Source organism: Tasmannia lanceolata, unplaced genomic scaffold, assembly GCF_043159265.1.
Source record: "Tasmannia lanceolata isolate RefF3 unplaced genomic scaffold, GAP_Taslan_0.1 ptg000007l, whole genome shotgun sequence".
Lineage (NCBI taxonomy): Eukaryota > Viridiplantae > Streptophyta > Magnoliopsida > Canellales > Winteraceae > Tasmannia > Tasmannia lanceolata.
Window position 1 is genome coordinate 9481082 of NW_027518684.1, and position 20838 is coordinate 9501919.

General features: G+C 36.8%; 1 protein-coding gene across 2 annotated transcripts; it reads right to left on the reverse strand.

Moving 5' to 3' along the window:
* Positions 1-1004: 1004 nt before the first annotated feature.
* LOC143881787 (SMAD/FHA domain-containing protein) lies at positions 1005-9474 on the reverse strand. Of its 2 annotated transcripts, none has more exons than XM_077385069.1 (6): positions 9163-9474; positions 3535-3599; positions 3395-3455; positions 2971-3117; positions 1548-1683; positions 1005-1232 (listed from the first exon to the last, which is right to left on the reverse strand). In XM_077385069.1, exons 1-5 carry the CDS (start codon positions 9428-9430, stop codon positions 1592-1594), a joined length of 633 nt encoding a protein of 210 aa, XP_077241184.1. In that variant the 5' UTR covers positions 9431-9474; the 3' UTR covers positions 1005-1232; positions 1548-1591. The 2 variants fall into 2 exon arrangements, with proteins under 2 accessions (XP_077241184.1, XP_077241182.1); XM_077385067.1 differs by having other exon boundaries at positions 1005-1416; positions 9163-9473.
* Between the last annotated feature and the right edge of the window lie 11364 nt (positions 9475-20838).

Here is a 20838-nt window from a genome sequence, read left to right on the forward strand (position 1 = left end):
TGGTAACCCCAGTGTGCCTCCAAGGACGGAATAGTCCCTGAAAGACTGCAATTGTTGTTTTGTGTTTTGAAAAAGGGTTAAAAAGTTTACGAGTCTTGCTTGTCTATAATATATAAATGTTGTACCTATGGGTAAGAGAAGAAAGGAAAGTACATTTTCAATGAAGAAGAAGAAAGTAGAGAGGAACAAAAGTTGTCTAGTTGTCTTGTAAGTGCCAGCTTTGCTCCTTGACCTGGATTACATCAAATATAATGCACCCATGTTCGTTGATTGCTCCGTACAAATTTACAAAGGAAAAAAATCTCTTCTTCAATATGGTATCTCATACTACAAGTAGGACACTAGCTAAGCTTGTAATTACTGTAGCTCCCCAAAAGCTCATTTGACCCCGGGTCGTAAGCTAGAAGAATGGGATTGGTCTGACCTCTGACTTGGATGGTTGACTCCCGCCACTGACAGATATCTCATGCCACGTTTTGTGAACAGCTACGCCCGAGAATTAATCAATTGTGACACACGCACACACACGCACACACACCATTTAGCCATATATCTCAATAGTTCCTTCATATAATTTTATGTGTTAGAAAATTGAAAATTTTATATGAAGATCCATTTTATTGAGACCCACATGGAAGACATCTCCTTTTTTGTTGGAGGAAAAGGAAGCACACATGGAGGAATTGGAGGATTTTTTTTGACTTTTTTCTGTGTTTGACAAGGATGGAGATGAGTCCATAAATGCCAGAGAGTTGCAAAAAGTCATGTGCAAGTTGAAGTTCAAAGAAAGCATGAAGTTGAAGGACTGCAAAGAAGATGATCGAAGCGTTCGACAAAAATGGTGGTAGGATTGATATGTGTGAGCTTAAGAAAAATGCTAGAAAATGTAACATAGATTTTTTTTTAATCACTTACAAAGACCCCTGTCCATAAATTTGCTATCAGCAGGAATATTTTATCAATGATTTTTAAGTGGAAAAGAATAAAAAACACACGCATGGAAGTCTCCATAAATGGATGTTTCTAAAGATAAGAAAAATAAAATACACACATTGGTTGCAGTTATCAACACAATGATGTCTAACTAAAAGATTATCTTCACTAATACACACCATCTTCTTAAATGCCACAATATCTTGTATATACTACATTCTAGTATTCTGCACATTCAGAAAGTGTGTCTGATACCCAATTTCCCAATATTCAATTAGCAAACCAGAGAATATTGACACCTGAAAAGAAACAAAAATCCATATGGATCAACTGAAAGGAAGATGTATAAGAGTAATCTCTTTGAATTGTGAGTCCCAATTCCACCTCTCAATGTGTACTTATTCCATCAAAGAAAATCCATCAGCACTCTTAGACAATGACTGCACCTTTGACTAGGAAACTTCTCATTTCATTTTAAAACAGCTACAAGAAGACAAAGTCCATAGAGGCATACATAATTTAGAAAAAAATGGTATGATTAAAATTAATACTTTAAAGTAATAGCAGAGATTTCCTGCAATGAATCATGCAGAAAATTCATTAATTTTACGTACATTTCTCTAGTGATTGTCATGGCTCACAACGCAAATTTCCTGTATCAGTCAAGTTTCATCTCAGATTCATCTGGCTTACTGGAAAGATCGTAAACCTCAAGCTTCGAAACACGGAATATTGCTAGATTAGTATCACCTGAAAGCACAAAATAAAAACCCTATTAATTCTCTATGACTGGAAATCTGCCAAGAAAAAGAAGCTGCACATGATATCAATCTTAAAAATGAAGTTGAGCATTTGCCCCCTACTGGTGATGCCCTCAAGCATGTAGCGTTGATGTAAGGGGTTCAAACTTCATATTTATCTTTCACTACGGAAAAGTGAAATTTACTTCATATTTACCTATCACAAGGAAAAGCGAAACCTGAAAATCTCATTTTAAGTGTACTGCTGCGAATGAAGGTATGTGTTGTAAAAATCAAAATGTAGAGACTTTCCTAGAAACATTGGTTCTTTCATAAGTTAACAACCAAAGCGTAGCTGATTTAATCCACATTTGAGTTTCACAATTAATAAATTTGATATCCAAGTCAAAGATAGTACTAGAGTGTTGGAGATTCTTGCAGTTAGATTTAATCATGGTTTAAAAAGACAGAAAGATAACTCTAGATCATAGAGTTTAACTTGGCAAGGTGATTCATGTCCCAGTCCACCCTCAATTTGATCTCAAATCGATCAAATTGCATGAGAACTTAAACTAAGTTTTCAAATTTCAACTCTATATTTTTTTATTTATTCAAGCAGGATTTATCTATGAAGCACTGAGATTCAAAAATTTTAGAAATCGGACCATCCTAAAGTTTCCAATCATGGACATTTGGCTATTGAATGCAGACTTTTACCCCATCTTTTGTGTTAATCATGCATTTGCAGGCTGCAAATAGGATACCTCAGATCAACCATCCCAAGTGATTTTTGGAAAATGGCCAATCCACATTGGTTCTATGGAATGACAGTCCGGACGGATAATTGTACGTATGACCCGTATGGAGGAGATGAGCAGCTTCATAATTTTTCCACGGAGCGCTCCGAGACATTAAAAAAACACCCTATTCATCTAGTTGTACGTAATATATATGAAATGTTATCAATATCATAACATATACAAATAGATCTTCATTAACATAATATAAACAGTATTGTAAGTCAACAAGGGATGCCCAATGCTGCCAAAACCAGAGATGATACAGCCTTGAACACACAACGTTTAGTGTTCAACATGAACGGCACGTATGAGCTTCCTAGTGATGTAACTATAAGCCAAATCAGATTTTCCTGAAAAGGCCAAGTCATAGCTGAGCTCATTGACTTGGCAAGATTTTAGTTAAATTCCAAGGTTGAGTCCTATATTTAACTAATTAAGCATACTGAATGTAGAAAAATTACATGAAAGAGCGTGGTGGTATGTTAGAGATACAGTACCAAATGTAATACAACTTCCAGGTGATACAGTCGCAGAAGCACCAGGTGTGAGCTTCTTGTCATCAACAAATGTGCCGTTGGTGCTGTCCAAATCTGTGACCACAAGAGCTTCTTCTTTCTTCTCAATCCGTGCATGTAGACCAGAAACTATTAAGTTTAAGAGATCAAGTAAAGTGGTGATCAATCGTGTCAAAATGAAATCTATAAGAACTAAAATGAGCAAAGCGGCGCATATTTAATTTTGGGAGCAACTTAGTCAATTAGAACATGGATTTAAGCAACAAAATTGAAGATACAAAGAAAAGATCACTCTGGATATTATCCAATAGTGATGAATGAATGCACATTACAATAGCAAATGCTGCAAGTTGTTGAAGAGAGATTGAATACCAACGCGTATTTTAGATTTAGAACTAAGGAGTACCTGTAGCCACGGGAATTACCACATCTGCTTTCTCAGGAAGGCGACCTACAGTCACCACATTCTGGGGACAACAAATCATTGTGCATAGCAAATAATCAAGTTATTCATGATAACTACATGCCAATTAACAAAGCACTTACTGAAGCTATCTCAAATGCTTTGGGCAATGGAACGCGAAAACCAATATGTCTTGTATCACCATTACCTGTAATGTTTAGAACAGTTAATGAGTGAATAATACATACATACATACATACATACATACACATATATACATACCTACATATACATATAGGTGTGTGTGTGTGTGTGTGTGTGTGTGTTACATCTCCTGCATTTTATCATCTATATTTACCATCTCAAGACCTATTTTTCAAATGTTATGTTATTATTCTGAAATTTATTTTCAATATTCTTGTGTCCATAGTTCAAAGTCTCATCATTCCTTTTCACTGTAATAGCTTATATTCAATGGACAGATTCAGTATTCAAGCTCCAACCATGATTTAATTCACAACAAATTACGGAAGAGCATATTTTTATCTACAAGTAGGATATATTAGAGCTTCCTCCAGGCAAACATCAACTACTTGTAAGCATATTTATAAAGTAAACATTAAATTTAATGGCTCAAATGCATGACACCAAGGTCTTATGGCTGAAGGGTCATACAACTACAGGGCAGACTAAAAGATGATATTATCCACTGGTATATTGTCCAATGCATCTTATCCTAAAGTTGTAAAATATCCATTTTTTCCCAAGTAGATGTCATGTAAGGTTTCCTGAATAAGGCCTTAGAATGGTTATTAATGTCTTTGCCTGATTGGTTCCAGATTGCACTGAAGTTCATATTGTGCATTGTGTAAAAATACAAGCCGACTAGGCACGTAACAAACAGTTCCAAAAGAATGGCGTGAAAATTCTTATTATATGCTTTTTTTTCATTTGTTGGTAAAGAAAAGGCCTGCAACAAACTCATCAACGCAAGAGGCAATAATTATGCAGGGTTTAAGGGGGAAAACCTAAGATGTGTAAGTATTTCTTCTTTTTACCAGAGTTGTTATTCCAAAACCCACAACAAGGAACAATGCTATTGAGTGGCAAATCACATGTGGGTTTAGACTTCAGATATCAACATTTGTTGGACAACTTATTTATTTGGTTATTTAGAGACATAGCTTATTATGCACGAGCCACCAAAAGTAGTTGGAAAATCCTCCAACACAATGCTTGTGCTACAATAGACAAAATCCTTTTGTTAGGGAGTTTTATGTTAGAGGTAATTAGGTCAAGCAAGAGGTTGCTTGAAGCATTACACCCAAGGTATCTAGTTTGGAATACCAAGTTTGTTGCCTCCAGTCCCTATATATAGAGATACACTAGGGTTAATGACTGGTTAATGGACTCTAGCCCATGTAGGCCCACTACACCGGTCAATTATCTTATTAGGCTTATATTAGAACATACATGGGTTATATTATATACCCAACAATCTCCTCCTATGTTTTACATATAGCACAATCTAATAGATAGATAATGTGATGTCCAAACAAAATATTGAATCATCCATATCACCATATCAAAGAAGATCAGTAATCCAATTGAAAACACGAATACTTCTAAGAACAACCAAGAGTTTTTGAAATAATCTAAACTCAAACAAAGCAGTTTCATATGTAAGTGAACTATTTTTTCAACTGAAAAGAAAATAATAGTCCCCACTACTCTATAAGAATTCACTCATTAAGTAAGTCATTCTCATCAAAATCCAGATCGAGGCAAGCTCCTCCATTTTCGTCAATTCCTGTAAATTACCAATTATGAGTTTCATGAAAATGAATCCAATCATTTGTGTAAAATACAAAAGTATCTAGTTCTACCAGAAGAACTTAGTACAATATCATAATGGCTGAAAAGTAAATATCAATAAGCCTCAATGTCATGTTTCATTCAAGAACAAGGCCTTAATAGTTTCTTTTGCAAAAAACCATTCCATGTTTCCATTTGGAATGTTACAGCCATCATATCCAAATTGAGTTAAGTTGTATTATCAAGTTTGGAATGAAATAACCTTCCCAAGAAGGACATGTCATCAAATGTGGAATGACATAAAGACAACATTTGATGACAGAGTAATACAAGTCTGTCTCTTTGACTTCCATGCAACAGCGGCTCCACCCAGTGTAAATACATAACCACTGGTAGATTTATTGTCTCCTAATTCTGAGCCCCATGATGCATCAGAATATCCTTCCAAGATAGGAGGATAACCATTATAACATAGAGCATAACCTTGATACCCTTAAGCATGGTTTTAAATTTCGACCGAAATCCGAAAAGACCGACACCGAAATCACCCAAAACCGAAACGGTCATTTATTTCGGTCGAAATTTCAGTTTTTCCGAAATTTCACTTTTTTTTAATATTAATTTAATATTTCACCGAAATTTAATATTGAATAAAATATTGAATTTGGGTTTTGTACCAGATTTCGACCGAAATTTCGAAATTTTGGTTGAAATTTCGAAATTCCAGCGTCCGAAACCGGTACCGAAACCGAAATTTTAAACCTTGCCCTTAAGGTATCTCATCAGCCTCATAAGGGCATCCCAGTGCTCATGGCCAGAATTACTAGTGAAACGACTCAGCATGCCAACTGTAAAAGTTATGTCTGGTCTAGTGCAACTCATCGCATACATGAGACTACCAATCAGTTTAGAATAATCCAACTGATTCACACTAGCTCCTTTACTGGGTCTCAGCTTTTTGGTATAATTAAATGATGTCTCAACCGGTTTACACTCACTATATTCCTATGTAGAAAGTAGTTTCTCAATATAATGGGCTTGGCTAAGAGTGATCCATTGCCTTTCAAAACTTACTTTTATACCAAAAATGGTGTCTACTACACCAAGATCTTTCATGTCGAAATCTTTAGCCAGCATTGATTTCACGTCACTCACTACAGAGAGATCGGAATCAAGAATCAACGTGTCGTCGACATACAAGCAAATAATTGCAACCTTATTCGACACAGAACGGAAGTAAAGGCATTTATCTGAGTAACTGGTCTGAACTAAAGCTCTTTACTACCTTGTCGAATTTTTAATGCCACATTTTAGGTGCTTGTTTAAGACCATACAAGGATTTGTTTAATTTACAAACTTTGTTCTCTAAACCTTCCATGACAAACCCTTCACTTTGGTTCATGTAGATTTCCTCTGTGAGGTCTCCATTAAGGAAATTCGTCTTTACATCCAAAAACCAATCAGCAACATTATCTTCTGCATCACCTAGATAAACACAAGTGTTGGTTCTAGGTCCTACCTTAGGTTTCCTAGGGTCTTGTATCCTTACATAAGCAATACAGCTCCAAGTCTTAAGAGTGTCATATCTACAAGGATGCTTATGCCATAACTCATAAGGAGTAGAGGGCAATTTAGAATATGACACTCTATTCAGGATGTGATTTGCAGTCAAAACTGCTTCTCCCCAATAGCTAGTAGGCATGCCAGCTGTTAATAACATAGAGTTTGATATTTCAGTTAACGTCTTGTTCTTACGTTCAGCTATGCCATTAGATTGAGGCGAGTAATGAGCAATAGTTTCAAAGTATTATGCCCTGAGAGGCACATGATTCCTTGAACTCTGTCAGAGTATATTCTCCTCCTCTATCGCTCCTAAATTTCTTAATTTCCAAGTTCAATTTATTTTCAACATGATTCTTGAAAATTTAAATTTATCAAAAGCTTCATCTTTCGATTTTAGGAGATAAATATGATAATATCTAAAAAAATCGTCTATAAAGGTAATTTAATACTTCCAACCACCTCTAATAGTGAAACTTTTAAAGTCACAGAGGTAAGAATGTATTAACTCAAAAAGTTGTGTGCTTCTAGAAACCGAACGAAAAGGTTTTCTAGTGATCTTGGTTTATGCACACACTTTACATCTGTCAAATCTAATCGATGTATCTAAATGTATATTATAAGTTTTAGCAAGTTGAATCATTTTCCTACAGTTCACATGTCCCAATCTATTGTGTAACAACGTAGGATCAATAAGAGTTGAACTAACCTGACTAAGGGTTTCATTTGCTAAACTTAATCTATACATACCATCAATTAAGAAAGCACAACCAAAATAATAAGAGTTAACAGTTAAAGTTACTCTACCACCCACAAAAGATGAACAGATGCCAGCACTGTCTAAAAGACTAATAGAAAATAATTCTTTTGAATAGAAGGAACTACTTTCACATTTTTTAAAGTTAGTATTTTACCTAAAAAAATGACTAGATTCGCAGTTCTAGTGTGAGTCACCTCTGCCTCTGCTCCACTAGCCACTGTAACGGTCTCTTTCACTCCAACAGCATTCGTAAGTAGTTTCTTCGAGTTGCAAATATGGCAGGTGACTCCTGTATCTAACCACCAGTCTGAAGAGGTACTGGCCTTACTGTTGCCCAACATAGCAACAAAACCTTTAGGCTCAGCACTGCCCACCATCATATGAGCTTCCTTCTGTGGTGTGTCAGATTTAACCTTTTTAGGTTGCCTACAATCTGCAGCAAAGTGACCACATTTCCCACAATTGTGGCACTTGCCCTTCTTTTTCTGAAAGATAGTCTTTTTGGCCTCCAACTTAGGATGTTCACTTTTTGGTGACTTGGATTTCTGAGAAAATTTCTTGGGATTTGTTACCGCGTTAGCAGCAAACTGTTGATGTCTAACCATCTCCAAGTTATTCCTGGCTCGATTCGAATGAATCATTTGAGATCATCAAGTCCCACTTGCACCTTTTTCTGATACATCTCGGTTTTGAAAGAGTGCCATGCAGATGGTAACTTGTATATGATTGCACCCACAAGAAACGAATCACAGACAACTATTTTCTCATTATTTAATTTAGATCTCAAGCTCTCAAGATCAGTGACTTGAGGAGTGATTTCCTTGTCTTCTTGAAACTTGAAATCCATGAATTTGTCCACAAGATGGGTCTTGGACAGTTCCTCCTCCTTCTTGAATTGAGCATCGAAATTATCCAAAATTTCTTTAGCAGTGTTAAATTTACTATAGGATTCATCAACATCTTCAATCGTATTAGCAAAGGTACTCAAAACGGTGTAAAACAATTCAGATTTTTTAGACCGAATTGAGTCTTTCGCTTCCATGAATTAAATTTAGATTCTCCAAATGATTGAAGTTTGATCATCTCAAAAGGCATACCACTCTTATCCATCATATAATTTAGAGGAAAAAAAAAAGAAAAAAAAGGAGTGCACCTGATCAAGAGAATTCAACCACGAACCACGAAGAATTCGTCCAAAAGCTAGCCTTTAGAGGGATGGTGCCCATTCCCTTATAACCCATCCCCATCCATTTGACTTATCCCATGTGGGACTATTTGCTTTTGCGGGGAACCCCAATAGGGCTGATTATGTATCACAGGTTTTAATAGCAATGAAGAATATCAGACGAATTTTGTTTTCTATCTGTAATCATAGTGCTATTTGCAGCCTATCCATTTCGCCTCTTCTTTTATTTGTTGTTCCTTTTTTTCTTTATTCAATAGTTAAATGGGATGAACGTTCTGATTTTCGACTGCCAACATAATTAGTATTAAATTAAATTAACAAAACAAGAGAAAACGAACCCATTAAACAACTGATAATCATAGTAAATTTGCACACTTCCCTTCCATGACTTAATATTCTACACATACCCATATACTGTTTTCTAAAGTAGGAAAAAAAAAACTTACACACCTATAGGTTCAAAAAGCCATCTTTCTGAAGAATTTGATGAAGGGATTTCAGCAGCAGAAGCCTTAACTGGCCTGAGACTACTCAGAAGGCTAGCTTTGAGTTGGGGTAGTTTTCTTCCTGAATAACTTTTGAAGCAGAGACAAGTAATGTAAGGGGAAGCAAAAATGGAGTTTTGGGAGTGAAAGAAAGTGAGTGATGGCAAGGAAGAGGAGCAAACAGAGCCTCTTCTAGGATTGCAATATGCAAGAATTGGGGCTTTTGCTTCCATTTTTCAAAACAGATTTTGAGTAGAAAAATCTGTCTCAACTCTCAAGTATATATGATGGAAAGGCCCTTGTTCCCATGTATTTTGGATAAAGGGCAATTTGGGTATTAGAGGAAAAAACTAGTGGCATTCATTATGGGTTGGGTTGGGCTTGTAATGTGCCCAATATGCTTAAAGACCTAGCCCATGTCAATCTAGAGTGTGTCTTCACTAGATCCAAGGCCCACTAAGTGGCAGGCTAAGATCCAATGGATTAGAAATTATTTTTAAGGACGACATGTTTTGAGGACTAATGTACCAATTTTGACCATTTTACCAACTCATTGATACCATCCAAAGTGTGTCATTTAGCACTAATTGGATAATCTTAGGCTGTGTTAACCAACGATTCAAATTATTGCGGAACAACCCTAGGCTGTCTTAAGCAACAATTAAGGTTGACGAACACGACCATAATTGCTTGATTGATAAGATCTAATTAGATTGCAAACACAAATTAACTCTATAAAATAAAAAAAGCATTTTTTATGGAATTGATTTTCCCTCACTCTTGTTTCAATAATGGGACTGTGATCTTTACATTGCACTTTATCAATTTTCTTTTAAAGGCTATTATAATTCTCAATCAGAAAAGTGATTAGCAAAGTGTGGAGTAACACCATCAAAACAGGGAGTGTGTGTATCATTTCCCTTTTTCACCAAAAGTACAAGAAAGTAATTAAATTATAATTCCTTAAGTTGTATCTACAAAGATTTTAAGGGGAATGATACCCCCGCGCTGACAGATAAAATCCCCCTTTGAACATTTTCCGTGAAATGGTTCGAGGATAAATTCACCCCTTTAATGTGTTTCCTTACCTTTGAAAGTTAACAGATAATGTGAATTTACCCCCTTTAATATTTTCCCTTACCTTTGACGGTTAACAGATAACCTTGCGGGGGGGGGGGGGGGGGGGGGGTTGGTATCATTTCCCACATTTTAAATGTAGCCATCCTGTGATAAAAACAACAAATTTCAAAATATAAAACTGAAATGGAATCTAAATATCAGCACAAATTTTGGTGGGATGGGCTTGGACTTAAATCTCAGCTGATATCTAGCCCATGACATTAACGGGCATGTTCCTTTTATGAGTTGGGCCTGCAACAATCAATTGCACTCTTACATAGTTACATGTGGGGGATCCAAAGGATATTTTTCTAGGAAAACAAAAAAGCAAAACCTCACATTCGGGTTGATTTTTGAGAATTCGGGCTGAGCTTTTACTTTAAAATAGAGTCCAGTTTGGGTTGATTCCAATTCATTTTTTTAGCAAAAGCTCAATCCGTCCTGACCCAAGTTGCACCCCAATCTGGAGAGAGAGAGACATGAGAAGGATTGAGTGAGGAGAGGATGAGAAAAGGCTTAGAAACAAGGGGAAGAAAAATCTCCAGTAAAAATACAATTTATTATTTCCTTGTGTTTAGCTTCGGTTGTGCTCTATCAAAGTTTCTACTTCTCTCGCCTTTCCCACCCATCTCTCACCACTCGATAAACTAGTATTCCATGGAAAAATAACTTCATGGTTACAAAATATGGCCTAGTGAATAGAAAAGACACAGAAGATGCATTACAGAGTGAATAGAAAGACACAAAAGATGCATAACAGAGTGAATAGAAAAGACGATTTTCAAGGAAAGAGAAAACCAAAATGAACCCACTTCGTAATGTTTCCTAAGGGCTTTTGCTAAAAATCTTCTTTATATGGTGCTGTGTGTGATTTTATGACGGAACTGCTTGTATCAATTCTCTTTCTTTTTTTATCCCAGAATTTTGCGCCGAGGCCCCAAGACAGAGCCGATGATTTTATTAGAGAAATCCGAAGGACTCAAATAGGCTTACAAGACAATTATCTTTCTTACAGCCTTACAGCAAAGTAGGTTACATTAGATAACCTAAGTTACCAGCTTAGTAATTTTTTCAAAGAACATAACCTCTTACTAATAGGACCCCACATGAGCCTCTGATACAACTAGTAATGTAGATTTATTCAAGAAAAGATACCATTGAATTCTAAGTATATCTAATATTCGACTCTAAGATTCTACCATATCCTAAGCTTCTCCTTCACCTCATTTGCTGTATCTCTCCTTTATTTTAATCAAATTACCATTTTTTATGTATATATGCATATATGTGTATCAAATGCTTGCTAGATGCATTCTATTGCCATGCTTCTTAACCCTATCAACTACACGAGCCATATCTTGATTGCGATAAAATATTCACATGGGAAGTACCACCTTGGATTGCTTGCAGCCTGAAAATCAACAATTTTAACCATGTTCTAACTAAGATGAAATGCTATGTTGTGACACATGCCCAAGAAGACAAGGAAGCGAGCTCGAATCCCCCATGAAAGGCCAAAAAAAAACTATAGAAATGACCAAATCGTAGGTCCATTTCAGTTTCGTCTTTTTTATCCAAACGAAATCTTGTTTTGGAAGTGTTTTGAAAAAAAATGTAATACACTTCAACCATTAGTTAAATGTAGAATCTTAGAACTCAACGCAATGAGTGCATTAAACACCTGAAGGGTATCCTAAGACAAGTTGGGTCTTGAAAAATACAGGCAGCATTAGATAAAGGGAAATGATTTATTCACCCCTTTTTCTTCCCCATGCAACCGCCTTCTAGTGTAAAAAAGTACTCATAAACATGGTTTAAAATTTTGGACAAAAAAATCGTTTTTCTGAATTTTTGGTCCGAAATTTAAGGAATTTCACCCAAAAACATCTGGATTTTATTCATTATTTAATATTTTCCCAAAATTTCAGCCGAAATTACCAAAATTTTGGCCTAAATCTTGGTAGGAGATAAAATAATAGTGTATTTGAGTTTGTTGGATTTCTGTGAGGACCGAAACGCATTTTGAAACCGAAATTTGAAACCATGTTCGTACATATACTAGAGGGGGTGGCCCAGGGAAGAAAAGGGGGTGAATATATCACTTCCCTTAGATAAAATATGTATCTATACTATAAAACACGTGAATAACACTACTCTTATTTCATAAGAGAATCTCAACTGAATTGTTTAAGCATTTTTTACTTGGACTTTGAACTCTCTTAAGGTTCATTAATTAATAATTTAAAGCCGTTTTGTTAGGCCTAAAATTGGTAACAGATACGACAGTGACGTAAGAGCTGATCCGGCGGGCCCAAGGAGCTGAGCTGAAGGAACTGAAGTCCTGCACAAGAGCGCACGAGGTCAGAAGACCAACCCGGAGTCGCGCTCCGGACGGGCCCTTCGACACTCAAGTCAGTATGAGCAGAAGTGCAGAGCCAAAACTAGAGTGGTGGTTCAGAAGTTATCCCCTTGTTTTGAGCCTTGAGAGGCCTTTTATAGAGAGAGCCCTGGGGTGGTTGAATTACCTACCCCATGATAGGTGTCGGCTCCTTTGTGAGTTTAGGTTCACCTACTCTTAGGCAATTACCGAGTTACCCCTGGGCAGGTGTTGGATTTGTGGTGGGCCCTTTAAGGGCCATGTGTCGATAGCTGATTGGTCGTTGCTTTTCATACCCCATCACGTTTTATCTACAGTCTTGTAGATAACAGAAACGTCGGTGTATGGAAATCCATCTGATCGCTTATTCTTCCATGGATATCAATCTCAATCTCAATCTCTTGAATTTGATTAACCGGCATGATGGTGACTAGAGGTGGGTTTAAGGGTCTACCATGCAAATAAAATAATTCTCAAAATTATAAAATTAATCAGAGAAACGGATAATTAGGCAGCATTATTGAGAATGAAGATAAAGAGATGATTTTTGGATAGAAAAGAGGTTTTATTTTAAACCTTATATCTCTATCGGCGAAATTTTTATAGGTATCTACGCTGACCTCGTGTTTAGGGTGGTGGTTGTTTTGGCATGTTGGGAATGGACGTGGATGATATTCTTGCTATGATCTCCCTCTCAATTTCCACTCTTGTTTGCTAGTTTTGTCGATTTTTGTTTTGAGTTGGAGGATTGTTGGGACTTGGGAATGCAACAGAGGATTCATTTAAGAGAAACAAGAGTTATGGACAAGGCAATGGCTTTTAGCTAATCCTAACCCTAGAATAGTGAATTAAGGAATTGAGGAGGAGCAATATCAACACCTTCTAATTGCTTGATTCTATTTGCTCCTCTCATGGAATTTGGACCCCACTTACTCCCACTCACACATGAGCATGTGCAAGTTCAAATGCACACCTTACATGCATAAGCATGCGCAAATACGTACCTATTGAGACACCCACATGTGCAATGACCATTTTGTGTGTGTGTGTGTGGCGCGCGCGCCGGGGGGGGGGGGCTGGGGTTAGGTGGACCCCTACCAGATGACCATATTAACAAAACATGTTACAGCAAAAAAAATGGGACGGTAAAATTCTAGTTTAATATGGTACTAGTAAAAGCGCATGTGGGTGCATGAGCTAAGGTATTTTACAATAAAATTTAGTATAAGTATAGAAAACTGATTTTATAGAAATTTTCCATTTTCCAACTATATGAAATAAGTTGTCAACTAATTAAAATAAGGTGATAGAGATCGAGAATTGCCAATATCAAATAAGTTAATTCTAATACCAGCTTTCTATAATTTTTTTTTGGAGTTACTACTATTATGCCAAAAAATATATAAAATATAAAATCTTGTTGCTTTCTACTATATATTGGTATCATAGCTCTCAATATTCATGAAATTCCTAAATAATAGGGGGAAATGATATCCTGCATTTCTATACTTTGATAATGACACTTCTTAGCTCTCATTATTTATGCAACCTGAATAATGGAAGGAAAATGATATACTGCACTCTCATACTACGGTAATGATTGTACTCGCTCTGTACACTTCTCTAATTGAAGTAAGCCTAACAGCTCTGAAACTCAGCAATCAGATAAGGTTTGATATCATGCAATCCAAACATGGCCTTTTGTCAATCTTATTGATTTTCCAATTAAGTTTTAGTGCATAAATAATACTAATATGCCCCCTAACATTTACCCAATAAAATAAAATTCTAAAAGTCAATTTAGGACTAATATAGCAAAAATATGAAAACCATAACATGTAATCGTAGTACTAAGTTCATGTAATTAAATCCCTGTGTTGTTTAAGACTTTTTAAGTTGTGCCTATAGCAAACATTAATTATTATACAAATCTCATTTTGGTCAGTAGAAGTCTATGTCTAGAATCATAGCAAAGTGATGTCTGTTTACATGGTTCCCCTTTAGTGGATAATTTGAATTGAAATTATAGTAAATTTCTAGCTTTATATTATTGTATTTTGTATTGGCTTTTGTTATCGAATAAATTATCTAAATCTTTGAAATTAATTTCTTTCATTGGATTGTTTGTCTAATCTGTAGATTTATGTACAACCCGGTGTTTTTTATTAGCATCATATGAGGATCCAAAAAAATTCTTGATATTTTAAGAAACTATAACAAAGTTGGTATAACGGATGAAAATAATATTTACATCCTACAAAATGAAAACAAACTATGGCTAGATCCATCTGAGTTGAACATATGACTTAAGCCACCTAAACTTTATTTTCTTCTATCATTAAAAAAATTAATTAATTTCTTCTTTCTGCACAAAGCAATAAGGGACTGACACTGAAAGTGAAACTTTTCACTTGTATACTACAGACATGAAATTCCAAACCATTAAAGATACTTTTAGAATAGTCATGATTTTCCATGGTTTTCTTCCAAAGATGATAGCAAACCATGTCACTTAAATTAAATAAGTTAGTGATATTGAGGAGATTAACAAGGGTTCTCTTTTGCTTAACATGATCATATATATAACAGAGAGGCTTGATATCAAAAAGGGATTTCAAACCATAAGAGGGTGTTTAAACCGTAGTATTTGTCCTAAATTTGAAATTTTAGTGGGGAAACATCTTTATTCTTCCCTTCACATCCCAAAAGTAACACTCTCAAAGTTTTTAAGTCTCATATCTTATATTATCCTAAAAGATAAAATGTTACCACTCTTCGCTGCGAATGTATTCGATAAGATAGAAATGTACGTGGCATTTTTTTTATCAGAGGAATTAGATCTCAGCAGATCGGAGGGTCAGGATCAGCCTATGAAGAACATTTTCAAGGCACAACCTATTTACTCCAGGGCCCAACAAATGAACGGTTTAGATCACCCAAAAAATGCGGGCGCCACTGTTTTTGTTGGGCTACATGGGCCACAATGTACATAGGTTGTGCCCGAAAAATCAATTCCCTACGATGATGATCCCAACCGTCCGGTCTGTAGAAATTTCCATAATGTGATTCCGTTTTATAACTGCAGAAGTTCAGCGTGTCTTTTTTTCTGTAATTAGCCTATCAAAACCTTTTGGGAAGTGAAATAACTCTTTATATAATAAAAGACAAGACGAATTAGTGCAATTATTAAAACATTATGGTGCTGATGTCATTTCCCTTTAAATATAACTTCAAATTTTAGGATAAGATGTAGTTGTAGGCAGGGGTGGAGCCAGGAATTTACACTTGGGGGGGGGGGCATGACCACTAAAATAGCTATGCCACTAATTTTTTAGCCAAGGAATCAGTACTGTATAAAGCGAATTTTCAAGTCATTGGAAGGGGGGGGGGGGCATGGCCCCCTCATGCTATATGTGCCTCCGCCTCTGGTTGTAGGCCCTCAACGGAAATGGATGGTTCTGTCGATGGACAGATGCTTTGGATCGTAGGTAAGGGTTGATGATGTGCGTCAGGTGGAACAAGAGAAAAAATCTAAAAATTAAAAAAGGGGAGAGATAAATCGACTCTCATATAACTTAAATCTACCCCCTATGTGTCTTAAATCTACCCCCTATTTGGGAGTTGATTTATCACTACAAAAAGCTAGAAACCAGAAGTGTGGGGGAAACAAAACTGAGGACAGGTGTGCATATCTGAAAGCAGCGTGATTAAAATGGAAGACAGGTGGTGGTGAGGGAATGATAGCTGTAGAGAAAAAGGAGACAGCTGGCGTTTTGTTTGTCGCATGTGCAAGGGCATATGAGAAGCGGAAATGACGGAAAAAAAAGTAGCGAAAAGGACATACGTGGGAAATTGACGGAAATTAAGGCGGGACGCCGAAGGCAATAGAAGGAAAGAACGTGCTGAAATATATAAAGTAAGGATTAGCTTAAAAAATATAGTCAAAATGGTCAAATAAATGAAAACACTAAAAAAATGTGTTTAACATTTAAAATTTTGACATTTACAAAATGAGAAAACGGTTCCTACACATGTGTAGATAAGTTATCTACACACTAACTTAAAATACAGTGGGGGCCACATTATTTGGGTGATCCAAACCATTCATTTTTAAGGCCCTCAAGTAGATAGGGTGTCTACAAAAAATCAGATCCATAGGATCATCCTAACCATTCGAACTGTGGAGGCAAAAAATGGACTAATTTGTGAAGGTTCAAAGACATCCATTTTACCTCCACAAATCGTAGGGTTGGGATGATCCTATGGATCTGATTTTTTGTAGACACCCTATCTATGTGAGGGCCTTTAAAATGGATGGCTTGGATCACCCAAACAATGTGGGCCCCCACTGTATTTTAAGCTAGTGTGTAGAGAACTCTCCACACGTGTAGGAACCGTTTTCTCTTACAAAATATAGCAGGGTTAAAATTAGAAATAGAAATTTGGTCAAAATGCATTTAATACATTTAAAACGTGTTTAAAGTGCATTTTAAACAATTTTTTTAGAGTTTTCCGTCGTAAAATGTTTTAAACGAAGTACTAATCTGGGAACCTAATATTTTCTAATAAAAAAATGCAGTTTAAAACGAAGTTTTACTAACTATGGCAAATGATAACAAGAGAAAGAATCTGAACTACCCACTTGGGGACAAAGGATAAACCCTAGGCCCTCCAAGTGATGGGACCTTCTGGTCTCATATATCACTCAGTTCAACCTCACTCAAAAGTTGTGGGGTGGTTAGCCGTGAGGTGGTGTCGGTGACTTAGTCCAAGCACGACTAGACACTTGTCGGCAAATGGCGGTTTGGACTCCACTATTGTTTATAAGGTTTGAAACACGTGCATAGAACATAATGGTGATGATCATGAAGGTGAAGACCATGGAGAGAAACAGAAAGGGAAAGAGGGTTCCATGTTTAGAATACCTCATGCCCTCTAATGGTGATGGAGACATCCACTTTTACTTATAACTGTTTATTTTTCAACTACCACTAATCTAATAATATATAGATCTTAAAGTGGGTATCAGCTTCAACATAATGCCCTCATGAAACACATAAAGTATACATTCATTTATGAAAATTCCTCGTTGTTGCCCTAGGGTTTCATGTTGTTGATGTGGGCTTCATGTCTCTGGTGATGTCTCTAGGGCACCTATTTTTCAACGAAGGCTGCATTTTATGTCCTTTTGCAAGAAAATGGACAGCCCCAACTAACCCAAGAATCCTATAGACGATTTTCCTTGTCTCCCATAGTCAAAAATTAACCGCCCCCACCCGCCTCCAAAAAGGAAAAAAAAAAAATGTTGGACCCATGAAAATGACCTGGCAAGCCCCACTCGTTTGTTCGTGGCCATGTAAGCCACCTAGTATAGAGACTGAGTCGTGTACTAAGTGATGACGTGGATGTGGCTGCTTGAAAAATTCATTCATGCTATATCAATTGTGGGACCTACTTAAGATTGAATTCCACATAAGGAGCCTAATCCCCTGTTATATAGGACATGTAAGATGTGACACAAAGTTGCAACCTTAAGAAGAATTTTCAACCATATTCATAGTGGCAAGAACAGCTATTTTCATATGATTAGAACGGTGTAAGTTTAATTGTTAATGATTTTCAACCTTTGAGACGATTTTAACCACATACCAAATTGGCACATGGAGACTAGAGAGAAAGTACTGAGATGGTTCATTACCACAAAATATTTTAGCATTTAAGACATAAGTAGCATCAAGGGTGCGTTGGGTTGTCAGTATCAGACGTAGGCCTGGCAAAAGGGTGGGTCGGGCCGGGTCAACCCGCGGGTGATGCGGGTGCGGGTCCACGGGTCGGGTGAGGAAATGAGCTGCATTTTTGTTTGCATTTTTTACGAGCATCTATTTTTTCCGTAATTGTCATAACCTTTTTCCGTAATTGTCATAACATTTTTATATTTTATTGGTATTTTTTCGTAATTTTACAATTTATAACCATTTTTTAGGTAATTTTTCATTTAAAACTTTATAAATTAGCTATTTTACTTTTTTTTTGTAATGATTACTTTTTTTCTTTTTTTTGTTTGCTAGCAACTTTTGCTAGCAACATTCGCCATATGCGTATCTTTTCACCACGATGGCCACTTGCCTAGAAATTGCCATAGGAGAAGCTTGGTAGTAAATTCTTATAAAATAAAAAATAGATGGAAATGTTATCAACACTACTGTTTCTTATGAGCGCACTCTTACTTTATTAAAAGTATGGTATGGCCCACACCATAGGATGATCCAAACCGTCCATTAGATGGGCCATAGCCTAAATAGGTTATCCTCCAAAAATCATTTTCATAGGATGATCCTAACCCTCCAATCTGAATGTTAGAGGGTTGATCCTAACCCTCTATAGATCGGAGGGTTGGAATCAACCAATGGAAATAATTTTGGGGCATAACCTATTTAGGCTATGGCCCATCTAATGGACGGTTTGGATAATCCTATGGTGCAGGCCATACCGTACTTTTTATAAAGTGAGAAAAAACAGTAGTGATGATAACATTCTCATAAAAATTAAAAAATACTATAAAGATGCGGGTGCCCGGGGGTTGACCCGACCCGACCCGTGTTTTTGCGGGTTGGGTCACCCGCGGGTTAGTTTTTGACGGGTCACTAAAACTTAGACCCGTGCCCGCAAATTTGCGGGTGGGTCGGGTTGACCCGCGGGCACGGGTCGCTTTTGCCAGGTCTAATCAGACTTTCGACCCCGATAAGTGCTATTCTTATTCCACCCTTATCGGAATGAATTTTTATTGATTTTATTCCATTATGGGCTCATTCGGCCACTATGAATTTTTTTTCCTCGAATATTAGCTTATCCAATGGTGATGGAGGCTAGGAGAAGGATAGATATGGCAGGCACTGAGCAAGGATAGAGTGAGAAAAGCCTGAAAAACAATGAATAAAAAAAAACTGACAAAAATATGATCGACCTTTTTCCTATTTTTTTTAGCCACTTCTCATCCTCTACTCATTTATGCCCTCTCAAGTTCTGCTTCTCCCGCTAGCACTACCCCACTATCACCACTTGGGAGATACTAATTTATCATGAAAAACTTTTCTTGGTTGCCAGACATGGCCTAAGTTTTTATTTAAGTTTTTTCCCATTCCATTTAAATGGGAATCATAATAGGATGTCAATTCCGATTCTTGATTCCACCAATTCAAACTCAACTCCTCCTATGGTAGATTGGAAAGAAGCCCTACAAGCCTTAGAAGGACTATTCTGGCTTCCGTATATGCCCCCCAAGGGTAGAGTTCCGTGGCCTAATTATCAGACTCCATGTGCCAATTTGGGTCTCCCCCTTTTCTTCGTAATGCCACGGAAATTTAGCATCACATATTTATTACTTTGTAAAGAAGATATTTTGCGTGGGGGTTGGGTGGGTGTAGAGGTGAAGGGCAATTTGGGAATTAACTCAACTTGACATTGGTCTGGGACGGTTCTGGCTGGCTATAATTGAAGGGTAGTTTGGGAAGCTAAAATAAGTAGATTACACAGAAAGAACAAAAAAAAAAAGGATGGACTTGCAGAGGAATAGGCAGTAGGTAGGTATGGGAAACATGGTCGGAGACGTCAGTAATATTTTCCCAATAACTGCAGTAAAAGCCGTAACAAGTACAAAGATATGATCGACGGAGGGGTGGAGGGCATCTCAGGAAGCACGCGAGAGGCGCACAGTAGCAAACTGTACGCTGAGTTAAAATTTAGACAGATATGGGTAAAAAAAGGTAAGACAAGGCCAAATCTGTTGAGAAAAATTGAGGGCACTGTTGTTGATAGAAAACAGAAACTTGTTGCTTCAAGGCGTGATATTACTTTCCTTAAGACAAGATTCACCCCCACTAGTAGTGTGCAAAGAGGATCCGCGAATTGCCTCAAAGATACAATGAAGCCTAGTAGAGAAGCCCTACTAATGTTTGATGACACGTAGCACTAGCGGCATCAAACCCGAAATGCCCTTCCAAAATTTCAAGCCTTAGAGAAATTTCTAAATACTATTTCTGCAGAAAAATAATATATAGAAATATTTAGAGATTTTGTAGAAGTGTAGAAGAGAGTGTAAAGTCTGTCAGAATTGCCAATTCGTTTTCCTGTTATGAAATGACTGAA

What these genes read in the sequence shown, in the direction of transcription:
- LOC143881787 (XM_077385069.1), bottom strand. Translation starts at nt 9,430, where the DNA reads ATGGAAGCAAAAGCCCCAATTCTTGCATATTGCAATCCTAGAAGAGGC. An exon ending in ATGGCTTTTTGAACCTATAG is followed by an intron (nt 3,600 to 9,162) that starts GTGTGTAAGTTT and finishes TAAACATTACAG; the next exon opens with GTAATGGTGATACAAGACAT. An exon ending in TGGAAGTTGTATTACATTTG is followed by an intron (nt 1,684 to 2,970) that starts GTACTGTATCTC and finishes TTGTGCTTTCAG; the next exon opens with GTGATACTAATCTAGCAATA.